The 18950-nt window shown below is 48.2% G+C and overlaps 1 protein-coding gene and 1 long non-coding RNA gene across 3 annotated transcripts; both read left to right on the forward strand.

Moving 5' to 3' along the window:
* The first annotated feature begins 3 nt into the window (after positions 1–3).
* zfyve16 (zinc finger, FYVE domain containing 16) lies at positions 4–18730 on the forward strand. Of its 2 annotated transcripts, none has more exons than XM_076029595.1 (18): positions 4–215; positions 2162–2270; positions 2395–4379; positions 5912–6008; positions 11597–11773; positions 11856–11995; positions 12853–13069; positions 13191–13313; positions 13427–13582; positions 14339–14563; positions 14656–14738; positions 15528–15632; positions 16072–16222; positions 16312–16392; positions 16489–16651; positions 16947–17052; positions 17144–17320; positions 17411–18730. In XM_076029595.1, the coding sequence occupies exons 2-18, from the start codon at positions 2201–2203 to the stop codon at positions 17567–17569; spliced, it is 4215 nt and encodes a 1404-aa protein (XP_075885710.1). In that variant the 5' UTR covers positions 4–215; positions 2162–2200; the 3' UTR covers positions 17570–18730. The 2 variants fall into 2 exon arrangements, with proteins under 2 accessions (XP_075885710.1, XP_075885709.1); XM_076029594.1 differs by having other exon boundaries at positions 5–215; positions 2392–4379.
* Positions 4392–5160, forward strand: LOC142890512 (uncharacterized). The gene is made up of 2 exons (XR_012927079.1): positions 4392–5070; positions 5115–5160. It is a non-coding gene; the product is annotated as an uncharacterized LOC142890512 (long non-coding RNA).
* Positions 18731–18950: the final 220 nt, after the last annotated feature.

An 18950-nucleotide genomic window follows, 5' to 3' on the forward strand; every position in this document is an offset into this window, starting at 1 on the left:
CGGCAGTCTGTTCAAGATGGCCGCCCGACTGGAGAATTGACACATCTCCAATAAAACTATCTCAACAGCAAATGGTAGCATCCGCTGCAACTTTGGCTCTTTTTTATCTGATAACGAGATGGCGGAAGTTTACCTGAAACTGTCCATCTCTAATGGTGCGGGATGGGAATAATTGTTAAGGGCGACGCCGGGGCGATGGAATAAAAAACAAACTGGTGAGTGATTTTCTAACATACCACTACACTATACAACTAGCAACGAGCTAGCAGCGTTAGCCAGCTAACTAACAAGCTGCCTTTAACTGTAACTGCTCCTTCGTTGTTTTCGCGCTGAATGTCACTTGACAGACAACAGGTTGTTTGTGAAGGTTAATGTCCGGCAGCTTGGAGACTGTTAAGTTTAAGCAGACGCTTCGTTCACACACAAGCTAAGTGTTAACTGTGTTTGTTGCGGAGGGGATGTTAACCTGCATGCTAACGGTGTCACGTTAGCTCAGCGAAATCTACTCTTGTATTCTTCTTTGCTTTATGTTGCCAGTTCGTTCATTTTATGGAAGAATTAAATGGCACGGCAATCGTTTTCACGTAGGTGTGATTGTTTCACGTCGTTCAGGCTGTGGTTTGACCTTAAAGGGGCGTTTGTTAGGTGTAATAAGGACCTAACATGAATTAGACGCTGGAAACAGTAGAGGAATGCGTTGCCATAACGGAAAGTGTTTGCTCCAGATTCTTTTGTTGCGCAAAACGAGAAGCTTTACTCGTGTCTGTTGAAAAATTGTTTGATTTGAGCTTGTATTGTTACTGTAAAATCCACAGTGTTACTCTTGATCCAGTTAGAGACATTCCAGTGTTTCATGTTTGCTGTGACAGCACCGCCCATAGCTTATTTACATCAGTCAGCCGTATGCTAACCGTATGTTAGTCCAGTCTCAGTTTTGTGTCGCTAAAATGTTTATTGGCATCACAGCATGCTTTATAACAGTTCAAGTAGTAATAGCTGATAGAGTGACACTCAGGATAAGCTTTTGAGTTTGATGGCATGAAAAGCTATTACAGCTTTAAATTATGCCAGGTGGATTGGGCTGTTATTCAGGAATCGTTTCCCTAGCAAAATGCACTTGTTTGTGACCAGATGTTAAACCTCCCCCCAAAATGTAAAACCAAACTGTCCTATTTGTAAAAACGACATTGTCCAAAGTCACAAACATGATGATTCATTTATTGTGTTGTCATACGTGCGTATGAATTGTACTTAGGGAGATTTCAGTTCCCGAAACAATGAGTTACTGTGGATGAGGAAGTAAATAGTTTTGCTTCACGTGACAAACACACTGTGCTGTGGTGAGTGTTTGAAAGCCACCAGTCAGCAGCCGCTGTCATAAGCCTACATTAGCCTACATTAGTAGTAGTTTGAACCATATCGGTCATTGCTCCGTGTAATAACCTGGAGCCCTCAAAGCACGGCCTTGAGCTCCCTTTTATTTTTGCCTTTTATCTCTGTCTTTTTGTGGCGACGGGATAATGTACAGTTGGATGTAGTCGGACACTCGGTCTGTCCACTCATCTTCCATCAAATGAGTTTTAGAAATTGGGTTGAGGTATTTCCACATGTCCTCTTTTGTTGTCCTTGTTTTTTTTTTTAATGTGGTGGTGGTGTTCTAATCATTTTATTGGGCAGATCGGTCACTAGTGTGGTAATGTGCCGTTCAAAGGTCTGGTGTTATTCTAGTGTTCATATCATTACTGTTTTTTCCATTCCAGATCTCCCTGTCCACCTCCAGCGGGAGGGGGGGGGGCAGTTTGATGTCACTGTCCAACCTCTTGTAGTTCATTTTCCCCTCATCACTATAATGCACGGCCCTCACTTTGAAGCGAGTCGGCTCCTGTTTCCCGTACTGGAGATTCTTGAGTCATTAGTTCCTGACAGTTGTGCGCTTGTGACGTGGGCTTCTCATGCCAAACTTTTTATCCTTGTCCTAAATCTGTGTGTTAGGAGTCCAGCCTTCTCCACTTGTTTTTTTTTTCTTCACAACAATGCCACACTGGGTTAATACGTGACTGAGTGACCTACATACTTTCTGCTCAGCTAATGTGTTATTTTGGAAAAAATGTCCTATTTACATGTGTCTTTTATTGTTTTGCTTTTCTTTATCTTCTTTTAGAAATTAGAGGGGAAATTAAGCCCTCTATTGTAGCCCAGCATGGACAGCTACTTCAAGGCAGCTGTATGTGACCTGGACAAACTCCTTGATGACTTTGAGCTCAACACAGGTGAGAACACCAAAGTTGGTAGTTGCTGGCTACACCAGTAGTAGTAGTTGTAGTAATTAAGCAGTTATTCTAAATTATGTTCTACGTGTTTCTAAACTTGTGTTTTTCCGCCCTCCCACAGAAGAACACGAATGCAAACCTGTTTTCTTGAAGCCTTCAGCGTACCCCTTCTACTCTCTGGGCTCTCAGTGTCTACCCGCCGACCCTCCCTCGGCCCCTCCGAACCTGCCCGACCTCAGCTCCCTCCACTATGGCTCTGCCCCTGGCTGCGCTGACAACCCCGGCGGCAGCCGGCCCGGCGCCGACGATGCGGAGGCCGGCGCCCGGCCCCTCACCGCCGTCGACCTCCTCTCATCCGTGGACTGCAGGCCGGCCACCTGCTCCGCCCCGCCCTGCCCCGACCGGGCGCTGAAGCCCGTGTGCGACCTGGTGAACGACGCCAGCTCGGCCACGCTCGTCCGGGCCAACAGCCACGACGCCTTCGGCGACCTGGACGCGGCGGAGAGGCAGATGGAGGAAGAGGAGGCGCTGCTGGTGGACTTCAGCAGCCCCGCCGTGGCCGAACGGGACCGGGCCGAGCGAGCGGCCGCCGGGGAAGACGAGCTCCTGGGTTCGGGTTCCAACACGCTGAGCGGCGAGTACTCGTCCTCGCTCAGCCTGCTGGATGTCATCCTTCCGGCTGCTCTTGGGAGAGGCGGCGAGTCCGCCGGCGACTCGCCGCCGCAGCCAGACGACGATGTGACTGTAAGCTCCCCAACACTCCACGAAACGCAAAGCACTCCGAGCGCCGCAGACGCCGAAGAAACCACAGCATTGCCGCTGACCGACCGACAAGAATCCCCGGCCGAGGGCGAGCCGGAGCTGCCGCCGGGCGGAGACACGGAGTCCTCGGACGGCGAATCGGGCGGCCTGTCGTGCCTTCCCCTGGCCGTGTCCATGTGCGGCGCCCTGGTCAAACCGCCGGAGGACGAGCCCGGCGAAGCCACGCCACAGCGCGAGGAGGCGGACGACGTGTCCGAGAGCGCAGAGGCGGACTCTGAACCCCGGCAGGACGCCTACCACTCCGCCGAGTCCGAGGAATCGGCGGCTCCGTCGTCGCAGCAGGTCGCAGAGGGCAGCGTGCGGCCGAACCATCGGCAGCTTCCTTCCCCGGACTCAGCAGCCCCCCCTTCCGAGGACCCCGCATGCCCGGAGCCAAGCCCCGTTGACCCTCCCGAGTTCGGCTTCGAGTACCTGCCGGAGAGCGACCAGGCGGAGCTGCTGGTCACCGACGAGGAGCTGGACGCCTTCCTGCAGGCGTACACGGAGGCCGAGCAGGGCAGCGCCGCCGTCCCTTACTGCAGCAGCTCCGGCGACTGCGGACGACCCGAGTCCCTCTCGCCGCCCAGCGGGGTCGAGCAGGAGGAGCTGCGGAGCTGCGGGACGCGGGAGGACCTCGAGGGTCTGGCCTCCCCGGAAAGCGACCGGATGATGTGCGTGTCGGCGGGACAAGCAACGTCAAACCTCGGCGCTGCTCTGCAGTTTCAGGACTCCTCTCGCCCAGAAGAGGCAGAAAGCTGCTCTGGGGCGAACCATTCACCCACCAGCAACACTTCTCAGTCCCAGCACAGCAGCAGCAGCAGCAGCAGCAGCGGCAGCAGCAGCCCCGCTCAGCAGCACTCCTACGGAGGGGCCAGACCCAAACAGCTCCACTGCCAAACACCCCGATCTCCACCACCAGCAGGGAACGGCCACGAAGAAGAGGAGGAGGAGGGGGAGGAGGAGGAGGGAGATGAGACGACGAGAGAGCCAAGCACCCCCGAGGACGAAGAGTGTCCATCCCAGAGCCCTGAGTATCCAGAGGAGCACTCCAGCGTGGGCGCGTGTCCCGCCCAGGACCACCGGGAGGAGGACAGCGGCGAGTACGACGAGCTCTCGGAGCCGCCGCCCTACCCGGGCGAGCCGCCCGCCGACGGCAGTGTGTCGGCCAACTGGAAGAGAGACGGCGGGGAGGACGTGGGGAGCAGGCAGCCCGCCTGGGTGCCCGACTCGGAGGCTCCCAACTGCATGAACTGCACCCAGAGGTTCACCTTCACCAAGAGGCGGCACCACTGTCGAGCCTGCGGGAAGGTAAAGGGGGAGGGGGGAGGGCAACATAGTCAGTTAGAGGAGGAAGGAGAGCTCTCAGCGTGTGATTGGTTGGATTTTTTTTGCGGCGCCATCTTTCTCCCAGTTGTCAGTTTTGGAGCAGTCGCTTCTCAGTTTGGTTGAAAATGTTACACTCCCCTGCTAATGACACAAATGGAAAGTAAGGCAGGTTTAACATGTACGACGTTACTTGGAGGCTGGCAGGATGGATGAGCAACATTCCGAGTGATGCTGCTGCTGTTGTGCCATGCGTAGTCGTCGTTAGTAAAAAAAAAGAAAAAAGAAAAAAGTCTACAATTCTTCCCTATTTCTCCGCTCTGTGTTGAGTCGCGTTCAGACTGCCAGCCAAAATGCGATTTTCAGCCCATCCAGATTGGAACCGGATGGCTCTTTTGTAGTCTGAACAGTCGCAAAAGCACATGAAATCCGATTTTTGCAAAACGGATTGAAACCACCTTCGGGAGGCAGTTTCAAATGGCATTTGGACGGATGCCTCTCAGTGTGAACAGCTCCAAACACACCGATGGGTTTTGACTGTCCATGACAATGCAAGACCCAATGCGCCAATAGAGGGCGCCATTCCAGGTGCAGCGCTGGAATGTAATGGAGCAGACAGAAGTAGGAAAAAGCAGAGGAGGAAGCTCATTGGCTCATCAGTGTGCGGGGAGATACTGTTGCTCCGTTCAAGCCAAGCTCCAGGCCATGTATCGCAACAAGCGCAGCTGTCGCAATGATATGACGTCACAGTGTGGACAGTCGGCCCTAGGGACCGGATTTGAGAAGGAATCTGATTTGAATCGGATTCGCCTGCAGTCTGAACGCAGTCTTGGAAAGTGAGTTGTGCCAATTGTCATACCTCGCCGAACACGATCAAGTGTTTTCTAGTGTGCGAAGACCATTGCTGCAGTGATCTCACCTCGACCGCATGCTCGTGGTCTGAGCAGTGTACACCCACAATGCACCCCCACCCCCGTGTCACCTGCGCAGCCTGCACAGCCATCTGCCTCTGACGTCGCCAGGTTCGCGGCGTCGCGGCGGGCGCGCCACCCGTGCAGACAGAGGACATAAAAATAGAAAGGAACGGAGCAAATATTGTTTCCGCTCCGAATCGGAGCAGGAATTCATCGCCGTCTGCGCATGTTACCACACCTGTTAAGTAGAGTCAGGTTAATTCTCCAGGAACGACTTTAGCGTGGTGGATTCGTGGACGGGGAGTTTGAGTCCGCCGTTCTTTTTATAAGCTCATTCACGCCGCGCTGTGCGTCCTAAAGATAGAGCGCTAAATCCTTCAGAGGCGCAGTGATTAAAACACCATTCAGCAGGACTGTTTTCATTGTCCCACCGTTGAGACTCCCTCTGAGATGGACCAGCGTGTGGATCTGCTGTAAAATGCCGCCTAGTACCCCCCACCCCCTCCCCCTCCCCACGCCACCCCCACCACCCCATTTTCTCCTGCATGACCGGTAGCTGCGCTGCCCCCCAGCCTTGATTGTCCTCTCCTCTCTCCGTGGCAGGTCTACTGCGCCGTGTGCTGCAACAGGAAGTGCAAGCTGAAGTACCTGGAGAAAGAGGCCCGGGTGTGTGTCGTCTGTTTTGATTCCATAAACAGAGGTAAGACTCGCCCGGGATCAGACGCTGTTGCTGTACACGGAGACCCGTCAGTATTTGTAAGTTTGAATTCCAGAGAGAGAGTAGATTTGTATAAGGGATACAAATGATCAATTAATTCATTAATTGTTAGTTGATTGACCTTATTGATTAATTGATAAGCAGCGATTTTTTTGTTTTCCAGAGAACCTAAATTTCACAATGAAAAATGTGTAAGGAAAACACGATTTAACCCTTAAATAATGTTGAGGGTCCAATGTGACCCATTTTTACATTAGAGATCAGTAAAAACAACCTGAACATTTATCCTCTGACTTTAAGTTGACCTCTAATGGTTCACATTTCAACTTTTTTTTTTAAGTTGTTCTAGTTACACAGGTATACACCACACCATTTAACAAAAAAAACCTGTGTAAATGTTCAATTAATTGCAACTAATTTAATTAATCGATTAACTTATTAATTGACAATTAATCAATTAATTGTTAACGTCCCTAATTTGCACATGTCTGGGAATTGTGTCAAGATTGTTTTTTGCCAATTCTTTTTTTTTTTTTTACAAAACCGTTTCTTTTGTTCTCAAAATAGATGTTAATTCATTTGGCGCTGAAATGCAATTGAGCTGTTTTATTAGAAATGAATTAATGTGCGAAAATAGCCAAAACATTTAGAAGTGGTTTAACAATATTCTAGCTTCTTGCTGGTAGATTCTTGCCAACAGTTGATCACTTCTGCCTTTATTTAGTTGCTTAATCTGAAAACAAAAATGGGGGGGGGAGCATAGCATTAGTCCCACCTCCCATTAGTCTGAGAAATTGCCCATTGGTCTGACCTCCCCTAACCCTCTGCTCCAGGGCTACTCAACTTAATATGGCTCAGGGGCCACTCAGCAAAATCCCAAAAGTCTAAGGGCCGCAAGCTAAAAACGACAAGTCCTGTTTTGAATGTTAACAATGATTTTGTGACACACTTCATGACAAGTCTAATAATTAAGGAAACACAAAGAAAACAGCCACATTTCTGTCTATATAAGCCAGGCTAAACCTCATCGAACAAAAACATTGTCATGAATGGAATGATGGTGCTTAAGAGCATGACTTCTAATGTGGTTAACAACTTTAACTACTTTACCCATCGTTGCATTTGTCTGACCTGTTAATGGCAGAAGTGCAAGAAGTTCCTCTTTGAAACTATTGTCATAAAAAAAAAAAAAAACGAACCCAGATCATTAACTGCGCTGTGTCTGACACATCAGTTGACTCGCCTAGAGCCAGGCTGAAATTGTTTGATTTCTTGAGATCTTCAATTAGTTTTAAAAACAAATGATCCGAAATGTTCTCCACACGTCGGCAGAGGGTTGAATCAGAAAGCTGCAGTTTCGATATCTGTTTAATTATGGCGTCTTTGTTTTTAAAATCAGCGAAAAAAGACTCAATAGCGTCCAGCCAACATTTTTTTTATCAGCTCCTCTTCAGTGGAAGGCCGTTGACTTCTAGCTACATTCCACGCTACTTTGAATGATGCTTCTGTGAGTCGGTCACTTTCCTTCCAGTGAAATTTCAGCGAGCTTTGTTGTCCATGCAAGCCTATTTTAAGAAGGCGTACTTTTTCTTTTCTTATAGTGCTCCCAGTTGGGTATTCATCGGCAAACTCGTTCTTTTGATTGTGGGTATCATGGTGACGTTTAAGATTATCCTGTTTCATGACCGCAATTAGCCTTTGGCATATGATGCACACTGGTTTATTTTTTACCTCAACAAATGCAAACTCTTCCTCCCATTTTTGCTGAGAGACTCGGTGTTCGTCTGCAATCTTTCTCTTCGACTTGGCCATGTCTGCTAACAGACCCGGCGAGAGGAAAAAAATCTCGCTCCCGGTACAGCGGTGTTGTTGCGTGCCGAATTAGCTGCTCGTGTAACTGACCAGTGTAAATCAGACGGCACCAACTTCTTGCTCGTCGGTCAAACACTGCATACGCATGATCGCCCCCTTGAGGAGAAATCACACTGAGAAATGATGCGTCTGCTCTAAAAATAACAAAATCGGATTTTTGTTGGTATGATCTTGACGGGCCGCACAGACATGCAGCTCACGGGCCGCGGGTTGAGTAGCACTGCTCTACTCGGACTAATTGGCAGTTCCGTTTTTTTTCCCTCTGCAAGTGACTGCTGTAGTTCTGGCAGTAGTTGCCGATTTAAGAAACTTGCATACACCGTGGTTGTAGTAAAACATCGAAGAAGACTAAATGAGCACTGCTTTGCAAGTTGATGTCAGAGGTCGGCTGTGAGATCTGTTTGGATTTTCGCGGGGATCAAAGCGAGGACTCCCGTTTTAAGGCTGCAATGATTCCCCCAGTAATTCCAGTAACTCCATTTCAAAAAAATTTCATCTGCCTCGAGGCGTCGTTGAATTAAATTTAAAGCACACGTTTCGCAAGGACTCTTTTTTTTTTTTTTTTTAGCGCGACACAACATTGCTTCCGTCGCAGGCCATGCGCCCAATGCAAATCGGGCAAAGACGGACGCGGCCTTTTGGCGACGGTACCAGGGCAGCGCGGTTTCACGCTTCTGGGACGCTCCTGAAACGCTCCCGCGCCACGTCTGGTGGGAACTTGCACACTGACGTTAATGGCCGCAGTTCTGCTGCGGATGGAGCTTGAATTAAGCAAACAGATGTTTTATGCGATGACTCAACGAATCGTTAATATTCAATAGAATAATCGAATACCAAGATACTCGTTAGCTTGCAGTCCTGCTGTGCTTCTCTTTACTGTTGGATTCAAAGAGGACCTCCGGCAAACATTAAAAACTGTTCTGCACCTTCTAGATCTTTCCTTCCACTTACAATCCATTTCAGGCCTTTAACTCCCAAAGTGTGCATAAAAAGACAAAACGGGGAGATGAATCCCAAGATCCCCAGTCAGTGTCTCAGGCTGGCTGGGTCTGACTTTGTGCTCGTCTGAAAATAGGCTCCATTTGTCATTAAAACTGCATCACATCGCAGCGGCGTTATGCAACTGATGAATATTTAAGGAACAATGCAAAAGAAAAAGTGGCACAGTGAAGGAAATATCGCTCGCTGGGGTTGAAAGGATTATTTAGTTGGACGTTTCTGTCTGCTGCCGTGATGAAAGATGAAAAGGGTGCTTGTTCAGAGAGGCTGCAGCACGGTGATGGAGAGAGGTTGGTTGGTGGGTGAGTGGAGGGGGGGGCGGGGGGGGGTGTGACGGGGGGTCTTGCAGGGAGGGGAGTTACAGCAGGTCGCTGCCGTTTGTCCTTGATGCCTGTGACTGCGCGCGCGCGCGCCTTCTAAATTAAGACGGCCGCGGCTCGGGGGGGAGGGGGTGGGGGGGTGGGGCCATCCACTCCCCCCTGCGCGCGCAGGAACCCTCGAGCTAGCGGGCAGCGACTGCGGCTAAAAACAGAGCCGAGCCGAGCTGAGCTGAGCCGAGCCGAGCTGAGGGCAGCGGAGCAGCGATGGGAGGGTCCAAATTGCGACTGGGGCGGACTGGTGACGACGCAGGCTGGCAGAGGCGCCGCGGACGGAGCGACGAGGTGAGGTGAGGCGAAGCGCTCGGCGATTATCCGTCCTGCGTCCTTGCGTGCGTGACAGGTGCCGACGTGGCGGCGATCTCGGCCTCTCCGGACGCGCCGGGAACTCGGCAACTCGTCTTGGTCGTCTCTCGCATTCGTCTGACCTGCTTGAAACCAACTCCTGTCCTTTCAAGACAGAAGCAGCCCCGTCCGTTCTAGAATGTCGGCGATGCTGCTGCTGCTGCTGCCACGTGCCCCCCCCGCCCGCCCGCCACCCGCCACCCTCCACCCTCCACCCCTCACCCGCCCGTGCTCTTGTAACCCCGCTCCCTCCCTGCTTGTCATCCTCGCGGCAAATCCATAAAGATTTATGATGCGTAATCGATACGATCCACGCCAGCGCCACAGCAGCGCTTTCCTTCCAGCCGTCACCCCCCACCCCACCCCCACCGGCGAGCCCTGACCTTTGCTTATCTCCATCTGGCGCACATGTATAGATCTGTGTGACACCGAGGGCCTTTTCACGTCCTCAAAGGACGAATGACGACGAGCGTGTTGTTTTTTGTTTTTTTTTGCAGTTGTTGTTCTGGTTACGACACACATTAGTGTTTGCCTTGTGGTCTGCTAACGTGGCCGCCGTGTGCGGTTTTGTTTTGTTTTTTTCTCCCTGTCAAGCTTGTGAGCATCAAACGTGCACAGTCATGCTCCAGTTGTGCCTTTTACGTCACCGGGTTTTGTCCCCCCCGGCGTAGTCCGCTGGCTTTTGGCCTCTAGCGTGGTCGGCAGGATCGAAGAAGGCGGAGAAAAACTTTGTCATTCTGCAAAGATGCTCCTGAAAAATCACAACGTAGGCGTCACACTGTTTTCTGCTGTCTTTGGTTATCTCGGCCCACGTGTTTCCATGAAGAGGGTGAGTGGTGCATCATTTGACCCGTCTTAATCTTGAAGCAACATCTTGGACCGACAGCGCCCTTCTTTTGCTTTCAAGGAAAGCGAGTAAAAATAGCTCCCAAATAATGCAGCACTTTCACTTCAAACGAGGCAGGCGGGACCGGCGGCTGCAGTGAGCAGAGGGTTTGTTGTTGGTCCATTCATTTCACCACCACATGCAGCCTTTTATTGGCTCTGTTATGTCTGATGTCTTAGTATTGCCCAAGTCATAAAGATAGTGTATTTAGTTTCGCATCATTTGCCACTTCCAAATCTTCTCAGTTTTGTGGATTGAAATCAATACCAAAGATGAGTCTCTACTGCAACTTTTTTTCTTCTTGAGGCTAAAAGTGGCAAAGTCACTGAAGCCAAACCAGGGAGGAGAAGCAGCATTTAGCAAAAGGTGTTTTTGTTTGTTTGTTTTTTTAGTGATTTTGTTTTACAGCGTTGTTTTAAAAATGTTGAACAAATATATTAGTCTTTTTTTTTTCTACAGTTTTGGTGGCACTGCGAATCTGAATCTGAATCAGAATTTAATCGATTAACTTTAATTTGTCGCAATTAATTAATTTTGTGCACACTGTTTTTATTGTTACATGGCGAGGTGCCTAGAACCTAGAACAAGTTACTTTTAAACTTGATTACACATTATTTAAGGGTTAAATAATGTGCTCCTTACACATTTTTCATTGGGAAATTTAAGTTCTCAGGGAAAATTGCCGCTTATCAATTAATCGTCAATCGATCGATAAGGTCAATCAACTAACGATTAATGAATTAATCGATAAATTGCATGCTTTATTCAAACTTTTAGCACCTAAACAAAATGGCATCGTAAATAAACATGACAGAAGCTTGAAATCAGTGCGGGATTTTTTTTCTTTCCAGCTGTTAAATATTTGTATCAGAATTTAGAGGAAAAAATCGACCCGATGATTTACGTATACTAAATCCATATTTAAAAAACAAAAAACAAATATGCTAACAGATATAGTAAAGGTGCACAGCAAGCATAGTCGTGAAACTTGCCTGGTAATCAATGGAAGTCCCATCTGGATGACGTTTGACCTTTTTGCTATCTTTCATAAAAAAGAAAAATACACATCCGTGATGAATGCCTTGTTGCAGCTCAAGCCCTGGACCGCATGATGAGTCCCGTGGGGCCCAGCCCGAACCCCAACGTTCCCTCTGAGTACTGCAGCACCATCCCGCCTCTGCAGCAGGCGCGCGCCGCCGGCACCCTCAACTCTCCTCCTCCCACCGTCATGGTGCCCGTGTCCGTCCTCAAACACCCCAACCACGATGGTACGGCCGCTCTTCAGCAGAAATCACTTGCGTCCCCCCCACTCTTCCTCCAAATGAGAACTCGGAGCCTCCCTCTCCCCAGGTTGTCCCCGCGAGCAGAAGCGCGTGTGGTTCGCCGACGGCATCCTGCCCAACGGGGAGGTGGCCGACACCACCAGGCTGTCGGTGAGCAGCCGCCGCGGCTCCCAGGAGTTCAGCGGCGTCGCCTCGGACCAAACATCTGTGAGGACTCAAAACATTTCACTTTCTTCTCGACGTAGTTGTCCTTTCACCACGCTGCCGCTACTTCAGCCGTTTGGCTCAATGTATTTACTGTTGGAAAGAGTATTCACTTTCTCTACTTAAGTTAGAGTACAAATACTATAAAAGAAAGATACTTTGGTAAGTACTAATTCAACTCTTTTACTCAAGTAAAAGTAAGAAAGTACCCTTAAGTAAAATAGTATTAAGTTTTAATATTAGTAGTAAGTTTTTTGTCATTAATGAAACAATACATTTGTTGATAATTTTCCAAAAATGAAAAAGTTATGACAGTATGATCCGGATTTAAATGAGGATCTAGATAATTTTTTAACAGATTTGTTACAATTACTCAATCTGATAGTTTGTTTTCTTTTTCAACTCCAGCACAACCAAACTGTAATCCGGAGTAGTTCTGACCAGTGAGCCAATATTGGGTGTTTATTACACTATAACCAATGTTATTTTCTTCATTTAAATTTTTTTCTGTACTGAAAACATACTGAACAGTGACTCAATGCCTGAAGTACGACAAAATAATCTCCATTTAAAATATCCACTACACAACAGGGTAGTTCAAAATGAGCCACTTTATCAACAGCAGCTATAATAGACAATAAGTGAATTTCTTTGAACTGAATAGATATCTTTCATATCTTTTAAACACAAAAGCAGTTTTTCCAATGTACGAAATAGAAAGTACAGATATTTGTGTACAAATTTAGAGAGTAAAAATAAAACGTCAGAAAAAGAAATACCCAAGTAAAATAAACATGCCTGCAAAATCAACTTCAAATAATAAACTTCCCACCTCTGCCCGCCCTCTTGTTCTCCTCCAGCCTGGACCGACGGGGGCTGAGGTCTCTGCCTCCTCCCCCTCCCCACCTGAAGTATCCGGGGCTGCCGAGGTGGTCAGACCCCCAGCGTCCGGACCCTGGGATTATTCCCTGCTCTCCGCCATTGGCTCCTCGGTGAACAGGGTCCCCAGTCTGCTGCCTAATAGCGAGGACGAGCTGCCCCCGCTGCTCATCACCACCGGGGAGAACGGAGAGGGAGGTGGGTGGTTTTCGCACCAAGCTGTTTTTGATTCGCTTGAAGTCGGCTTCCAGTGCTCCTAAAAAAATATATATTTTCACGATGTCTGATTTTTTTTTTCTCTGCTGCCTGTTCTGTCCAGATGTTTTGGTGGAGGACAGCCCCGCCCCTTGTCAGATCCTGCACTTATTAGAGGAGGGGGGGCCGCGACCTCTGACCTTTGTCCTGAACGCCAACCTGCTCGTCAACGTCAAACTGGTCACATGTGAGTACAGTGGATGAATGGGAGGGGAAAAACGGGGGAATTGCATCGCCTCTCCTCCACCGACTCGATCTCAACTGGAGGTTTTTACCTGCGCTGTGGTTTGATGGTTCCAGACGGCGGCCGACACTGCTGGTGCTTCGGCTCCAACGGGCTGCAGGCTCTGGGTCAGAAGGAGTTGGTGTTCTTGTTGGAGTGTCTCCCCGATGAGAAATCCCTCCCGAGAGACCTCTTCTCACTCTATCTCAACATCTATCAAGAAGCCCAAAAAGGTAAAACACGACACCTGTACACCTTTAGTTTGATTATTTGATTCAGATCCCCCATTAGCTGTGGCATTGTCACAGCTGTTCTTCCTGGGGTCTTACATAATACATGTGCACAGCCAAAAAATTATGTGTGAAAATAGAAACAAAACAAGCAAAACGAAGAAAGAAAAGAAAGAAAAAAATATATATGTATACATTAATTTCATATACATCACATAGAAACTGTAACAGACCATAACAAACCATACCCTATAAATATATGCTTATGAATATATGTAAATATACATACACAAATACCCTTCATCATAGATTTCTCCTATAGATATATACCAATTCAGATACATTATTAAGTCGCATACATCACAAGCCATGTACTATAAAATATACTATAAACATATCTCAACATATATACATATAACATATATATATATATATATAGACTTTCTTATACATCACACTATCAAAAGGTATAAAAATCTCTTTATCTCCTGTACTATAATTAAATACATCGCATTACCATAAATGAGTACACATGCATCCTAATACCATCTCTTATAAATATATGCTGTATAAATTCATATATATCACAAACCATACATGATAAATATATACTCTAAATATATGTAACAGACCATAACAAACCATCCACTATAAATATATAGTGTGTATACCCTTTAGTCTTACACTGAGCAGATGTAATTTTTTTGAATCGAGAAACCAAAAAAAACCAAAAAAAAAACAGTTTCCTTTCTGTTCCAGGCAAATTTTTGGACGAGCTGGACAACGTGACGTTCACCAGCACCTTCCTCGGCAGCAAGGACCACGCAGGGGTGCTCTTCCTCTCTCCCACGTTCCAGCCACTAGAGGGCCTCACGCTCCCCAGTCAGCCCTTCCTCTTTGGCCTGCTCATCCAGAAACTGGAGGTGCCCTGGGCCAAAGTGTTCCCCCTCAGGCTCCTCCTGCGGCTTGGCTCCGAATACAATGGTGAGAGACCTCCTGCGCGAGGGAAGGCGGGTGACCGATGGCAGTGTTAAACACAGCAACAATCAACGAGGTTCTGAAATTGTTGTTTGCAGTGTATCCCACACCACTGACGAGCGTTCGTTTCCGGGACTCCGTGTTCAGAGAGACGGGCCACACCATCATGAATCTCCTGGCTGTAAGTAACAGCAGCGCTTGCTGTGACTCCCAGCCCGACGCACCCGCGCCACTGCGGCTCTTAATCCCGCCGAAGCCACGTTTTTAATTACGGAGCCGAGGAGGTCCCTTCGGCTGTTAATCATTCTCTGCTTTTAGGTTTTGTCCCCGCTGACAAGGCGAGGCCGCCGTGGTTAAATCTAACTTAAGAACAGGGACGAGCGTGCGGCTTAATCGGAGGGACACGTGATGCGGTCGGTCACACGATTGCTCGGAGAAACGAGGGGAAAGACTCGTGGCGTTCTCATCAGCTGGCCACGCATTGCTGAGTCATTGTGGTCTGAAGGCATTGGAAACCTCACTTTTATTCCTGATATCTGTGATTAACATTGGAGTGGGACTGTAGCACGATAAAGGCTTTGCTTTCATGAGCAGAAACGCCACCGTGTTACTTTATTGTTTCACTCTCGTATGTGTGCAGCACGCATCCATACAAGACTCCTAATGGGGTCACAGATACTGGATTCACACAATTGTGTAATAAATGTTTCAAAGAAACTGAATTGTGATATTTCAGTATTTTCAAATAGCTTCACCACAGAATAGGTTTATTCCTTTCTTTTCACCCCCGCTGTCGGTCCTCGGAGTTTCCTGACAAACTGAATTACGTCGCAGAAATATGCCACGTCCGAATCGAGCCACGCGTTCTTGTCATGTTATCAGAGCCCTTTGAGAAGTCTTAGCAATACCTGTCTTGATCTTTCAACTCTGCCTCAGACCTGATGTCGCGTCTTTCCGTTCTTTCCTTCAGGACTTGAGAAACTACCAGTACAGCCTGTCCATGGTGGGGGGCCTGAGGATCCACATGGAGATGGGCCACAGCTACATCGACATTCCCAAAGGAAGCTTCAATGAGGTAGCGCGGCACTATAAAGTTCTCAATATTTCTCAATAATTATACTGTGCAAAATACTTTTCTAATACTTTTTTCGAAAGCAACACTGAGCTCCCCAAAAATGAGAAAAGTTCTCCCTTTTTGTGACATCAGCCCTTTGTGATGTCACTGCAAGTAACATCAGAGTATCGGTTCGGGCAGTAGGTCTGATGTTTTTTGTCGGAGGCTATAAATATTGGGGCCATCCTGTCCACTGTATTCTGTAAAAATGATGTACAAAAATGGACCTTAAGATGAATAATAGATAGTAATATGGGTCCTTTTTCAAAATAAAGTACAACCTTCATCTGGTACAGCTGAACGCATGTTAAAGAGGCAGAAAAATGTTATTGAGACACAGAATCACACAGCACATATGTTTTATTGCGGCGACTGAGTGTGAGTTTTGTGTGTCCCGCAGATGCAGAAGGTGGTGAATTCGTCCAACGAGCACGTCATCAGCATCGGGGCGCATTTCAGCCTGGAGGCCGACTCGCACCTGGTGTGTTTCCAGAACGAGGACGGAAGCTACCAGACTCAGGCCAACAGCATGGCTGGGAAGACCCGCACTGGTGAGAAGCCGCTCGCTGCGCTAGTCGAGGTGAAGGCGGCGGGCGCCCGCTGTCGTCTCTTGTTAACGCCTGTGCCGTGTCCTCAACAGTGACCGGCGCCAGTTTCGTGGTGTTCAACGGAGCCTTGAAAGCCTCGTCGGGCTTCATCGCCAAGTCCAGCATCGTTGAAGGTACAAACTGCTCCAAAAAGGGCCAGAAATACATCCCGTTGTTTGTTCCTTGACAAGTCGCTGTTATTTTTGTGCATTTTCTTTTTTTTTCAACAGACGGGCTGATGGTGCAGATTCCTCCAGAGACCATGGAGTCACTGCGCGGCGCTCTGAGGGATCAGCGGGACTTTGACATACCCTGCGGGAGGAGCGACGGAGGGGAGCTGCGGGAGAACGTCACGGTGCGCTGGGTCGACTGGAATCCGCCCGTCGGCAGCAGGTGACACCACTGTAGCCAGCCAGCACACACAAAAACACCTTTTAAATCTTAAAACCTAATCCAGTGACGTCTGATAGCAACCACATGTACTTACTTTACTTTAAGCATTGAGAAAAAAAAGATGTTGGACCGGATTTGCAGACCGTTAGTTCGAGCCAATCTGTTTCATTCCACATCAGTGTTGTATTTGTATTCATGGGTTTTCACCTCAAGGTGGCATTCGTCTCAATAACAGCGGCCGCCTGGTATTGATTCTTTCTTTATGTTTGTTGTTTTTCTCGCGACTCGATCGCAGCAAAGCTAGCGGCGTCGACGGACGGCCCCTGGACGGAGTCCCCAGCGTGCGGGTGCTGCAGGACACCAGGTTTGAGTCGGACGGCCGAGCCATCAGGTGCACCGAGGTGAGGCGCCCCTTTTAACGAGCTGGCGGGTTGTTTTTGAGCTCCGTGGGGCAGCTGAGCGCGGGCTGAAATGTGAATTCCTCCCCCGCAGGTGTTCTACCAGCTCAAGACTCCGGACTGCAGCCTGGCATCGGTGCTGTCGTCCTGCAACGTCTTTCAGAAGGAGATGGCCCTGTCGGCGTGCGGCGCTCTCACCCCTCACCTGTGTGTCCTCACCGCCAGCGGCATCAACACGCTGTCTCTGCGCATCTCCACGCAAGCCGATATGGTAAAAAAAACAAAAACACAATGCGAGCTGTGACTTTCCATGGAATATGTTGAGGTTCTGCCTCACGAGTGTGTTTTGTCACACCCGCAGGTGGAGTACCAGGCCGGCTGCGGAGGCCAGCTCCTCCCCCAGCGCTACATGAACGAGCTGGATGGCGCCCTGATCCCCGTCATCCACGGAGGCAGCGCCAGCGTCCCCCAGACCGCCATGGACATGGAGTTCATCTTTTACATTACGCACGTCATCTGACGCGTGCCGCCGCACACTTTGGAACCTAACCAACCAACCAAACAAACTAACAAACTGAAAAAAAAAAAAAGGTAGCACAGAGGAAGCCGCTGCCCCCGCCACCGACCCCCAGTGGCACGAAACACTAACGCAAGTGGCTCAATTTGCACAGTCGGACCGGCGGTCGCTGGCACGACATTCTCGCTCAGAAGTTCGGTGGGGGTAAATGTGTGCGATGTGTGTGTTCAAACTGGTGTGAGTGTGTGTGTGTGTGCGCGCGTGAGTGAGTGTTTAGTCCATGTCGTGCTCACCAAAGCTGCTTTAATAGAAGAGGCCAAACGCTAGACAAGGAATACAGCGACATGACCAAATGCAACCAAAACATCCACACCGTTCTCTCCTGCTCTGCCTTCCAGACTCCCTGCTGGAGCACCTCAGTGAATGTCTCCCACAGACACTATTGAAATGTCTCTCTCTGGATGGATGTATTTAATATATTTTATTATGGGCTTATTGAATGAATTACGTCTATTAAAGAAAAGCAACATTTGCCGGCATCTCTACTACTCCTCCGTTTGTGATCAGGTGCTGGTGGAAAAAAACAACCTGGGTATCCGTCAAGGTACAGACACTTTATTGCGTGCCAGTTTGTCGATGATGCCGTGCAGGAAGACGATGAGCCTCCTGCCAAAATATTCTGGTGTCCTGCTGGCTAGATACAAATGTCTTGGATCCTGAGAAGCCTGTTTGCGTTTGAGAAAAATAGTAATCAGCATTATGTCCACCTCAAATTGTTTATATTGTGAATCCTTTTTGTAAGAAAGTGTAATTTACTATAATAGTTATTAAATATTCCTCCACAGAAGGCTGAAATCAGTCAACAGTTATTTGAATTTTTCCGGTACCTAATAAAATATTTGATTCCACATATTTTATCATGTCCTAACCCAAGTTCAAAACACAAAATGCTTAAAACACAGAAATCACCAAATGTAAGCGCATATACCTCCAAAGGTAATAAAACAACATGTTGAGTGTTGAAGAAATGATTTGATGGAAAGCTACACACTAAAGAAGCGTGATATGCAGTCAATATATCACCCTGAACACCCAACGTTAGTCGTTCACTTTGAAAGACTGTCGACTATGCAAAAATAAAAAATACCGTGATTTATTTTACAAGTGTATCAGTATTTTTATTTATTTATTTATTTATTTTGAGTTTCAATAAAATGTTCATTTTTTTCGGTCATAGTTGTTTTAAAATTAACCCCCCCCCCAAAAAAAAAAAAAAAAAGAAGAGAACGCTTTGGCGCGAATTAGGCTACGTAAAGCGTTGTGGCGTCAACACTGTCGCAATTGTTCTTGTTGATTACCGTCGATAGTGCGTGTTCACGTCAAT

This window comes from Nelusetta ayraudi, unplaced genomic scaffold, assembly GCF_046127955.1.
Source record: "Nelusetta ayraudi isolate G7.1 ecotype Tasmania unplaced genomic scaffold, CSIRO-AGI_Nayr_v1 ptg000026l, whole genome shotgun sequence".
Classification (NCBI taxonomy): Eukaryota; Metazoa; Chordata; class Actinopteri; order Tetraodontiformes; family Monacanthidae; genus Nelusetta; species Nelusetta ayraudi.

What these genes read in the sequence shown, in the direction of transcription:
- zfyve16 (XM_076029594.1), top strand. Translation starts at nt 2,201, where the DNA reads ATGGACAGCTACTTCAAGGCAGCTGTATGTGACCTGGACAAACTCCTT. An exon ending in CAACGTCAAACTGGTCACAT is followed by an intron (nt 13,314 to 13,426) that starts GTGAGTACAGTG and finishes TGATGGTTCCAG; the next exon opens with ACGGCGGCCGACACTGCTGG. An exon ending in CTATCAAGAAGCCCAAAAAG is followed by an intron (nt 13,583 to 14,338) that starts GTAAAACACGAC and finishes TTTCTGTTCCAG; the next exon opens with GCAAATTTTTGGACGAGCTG.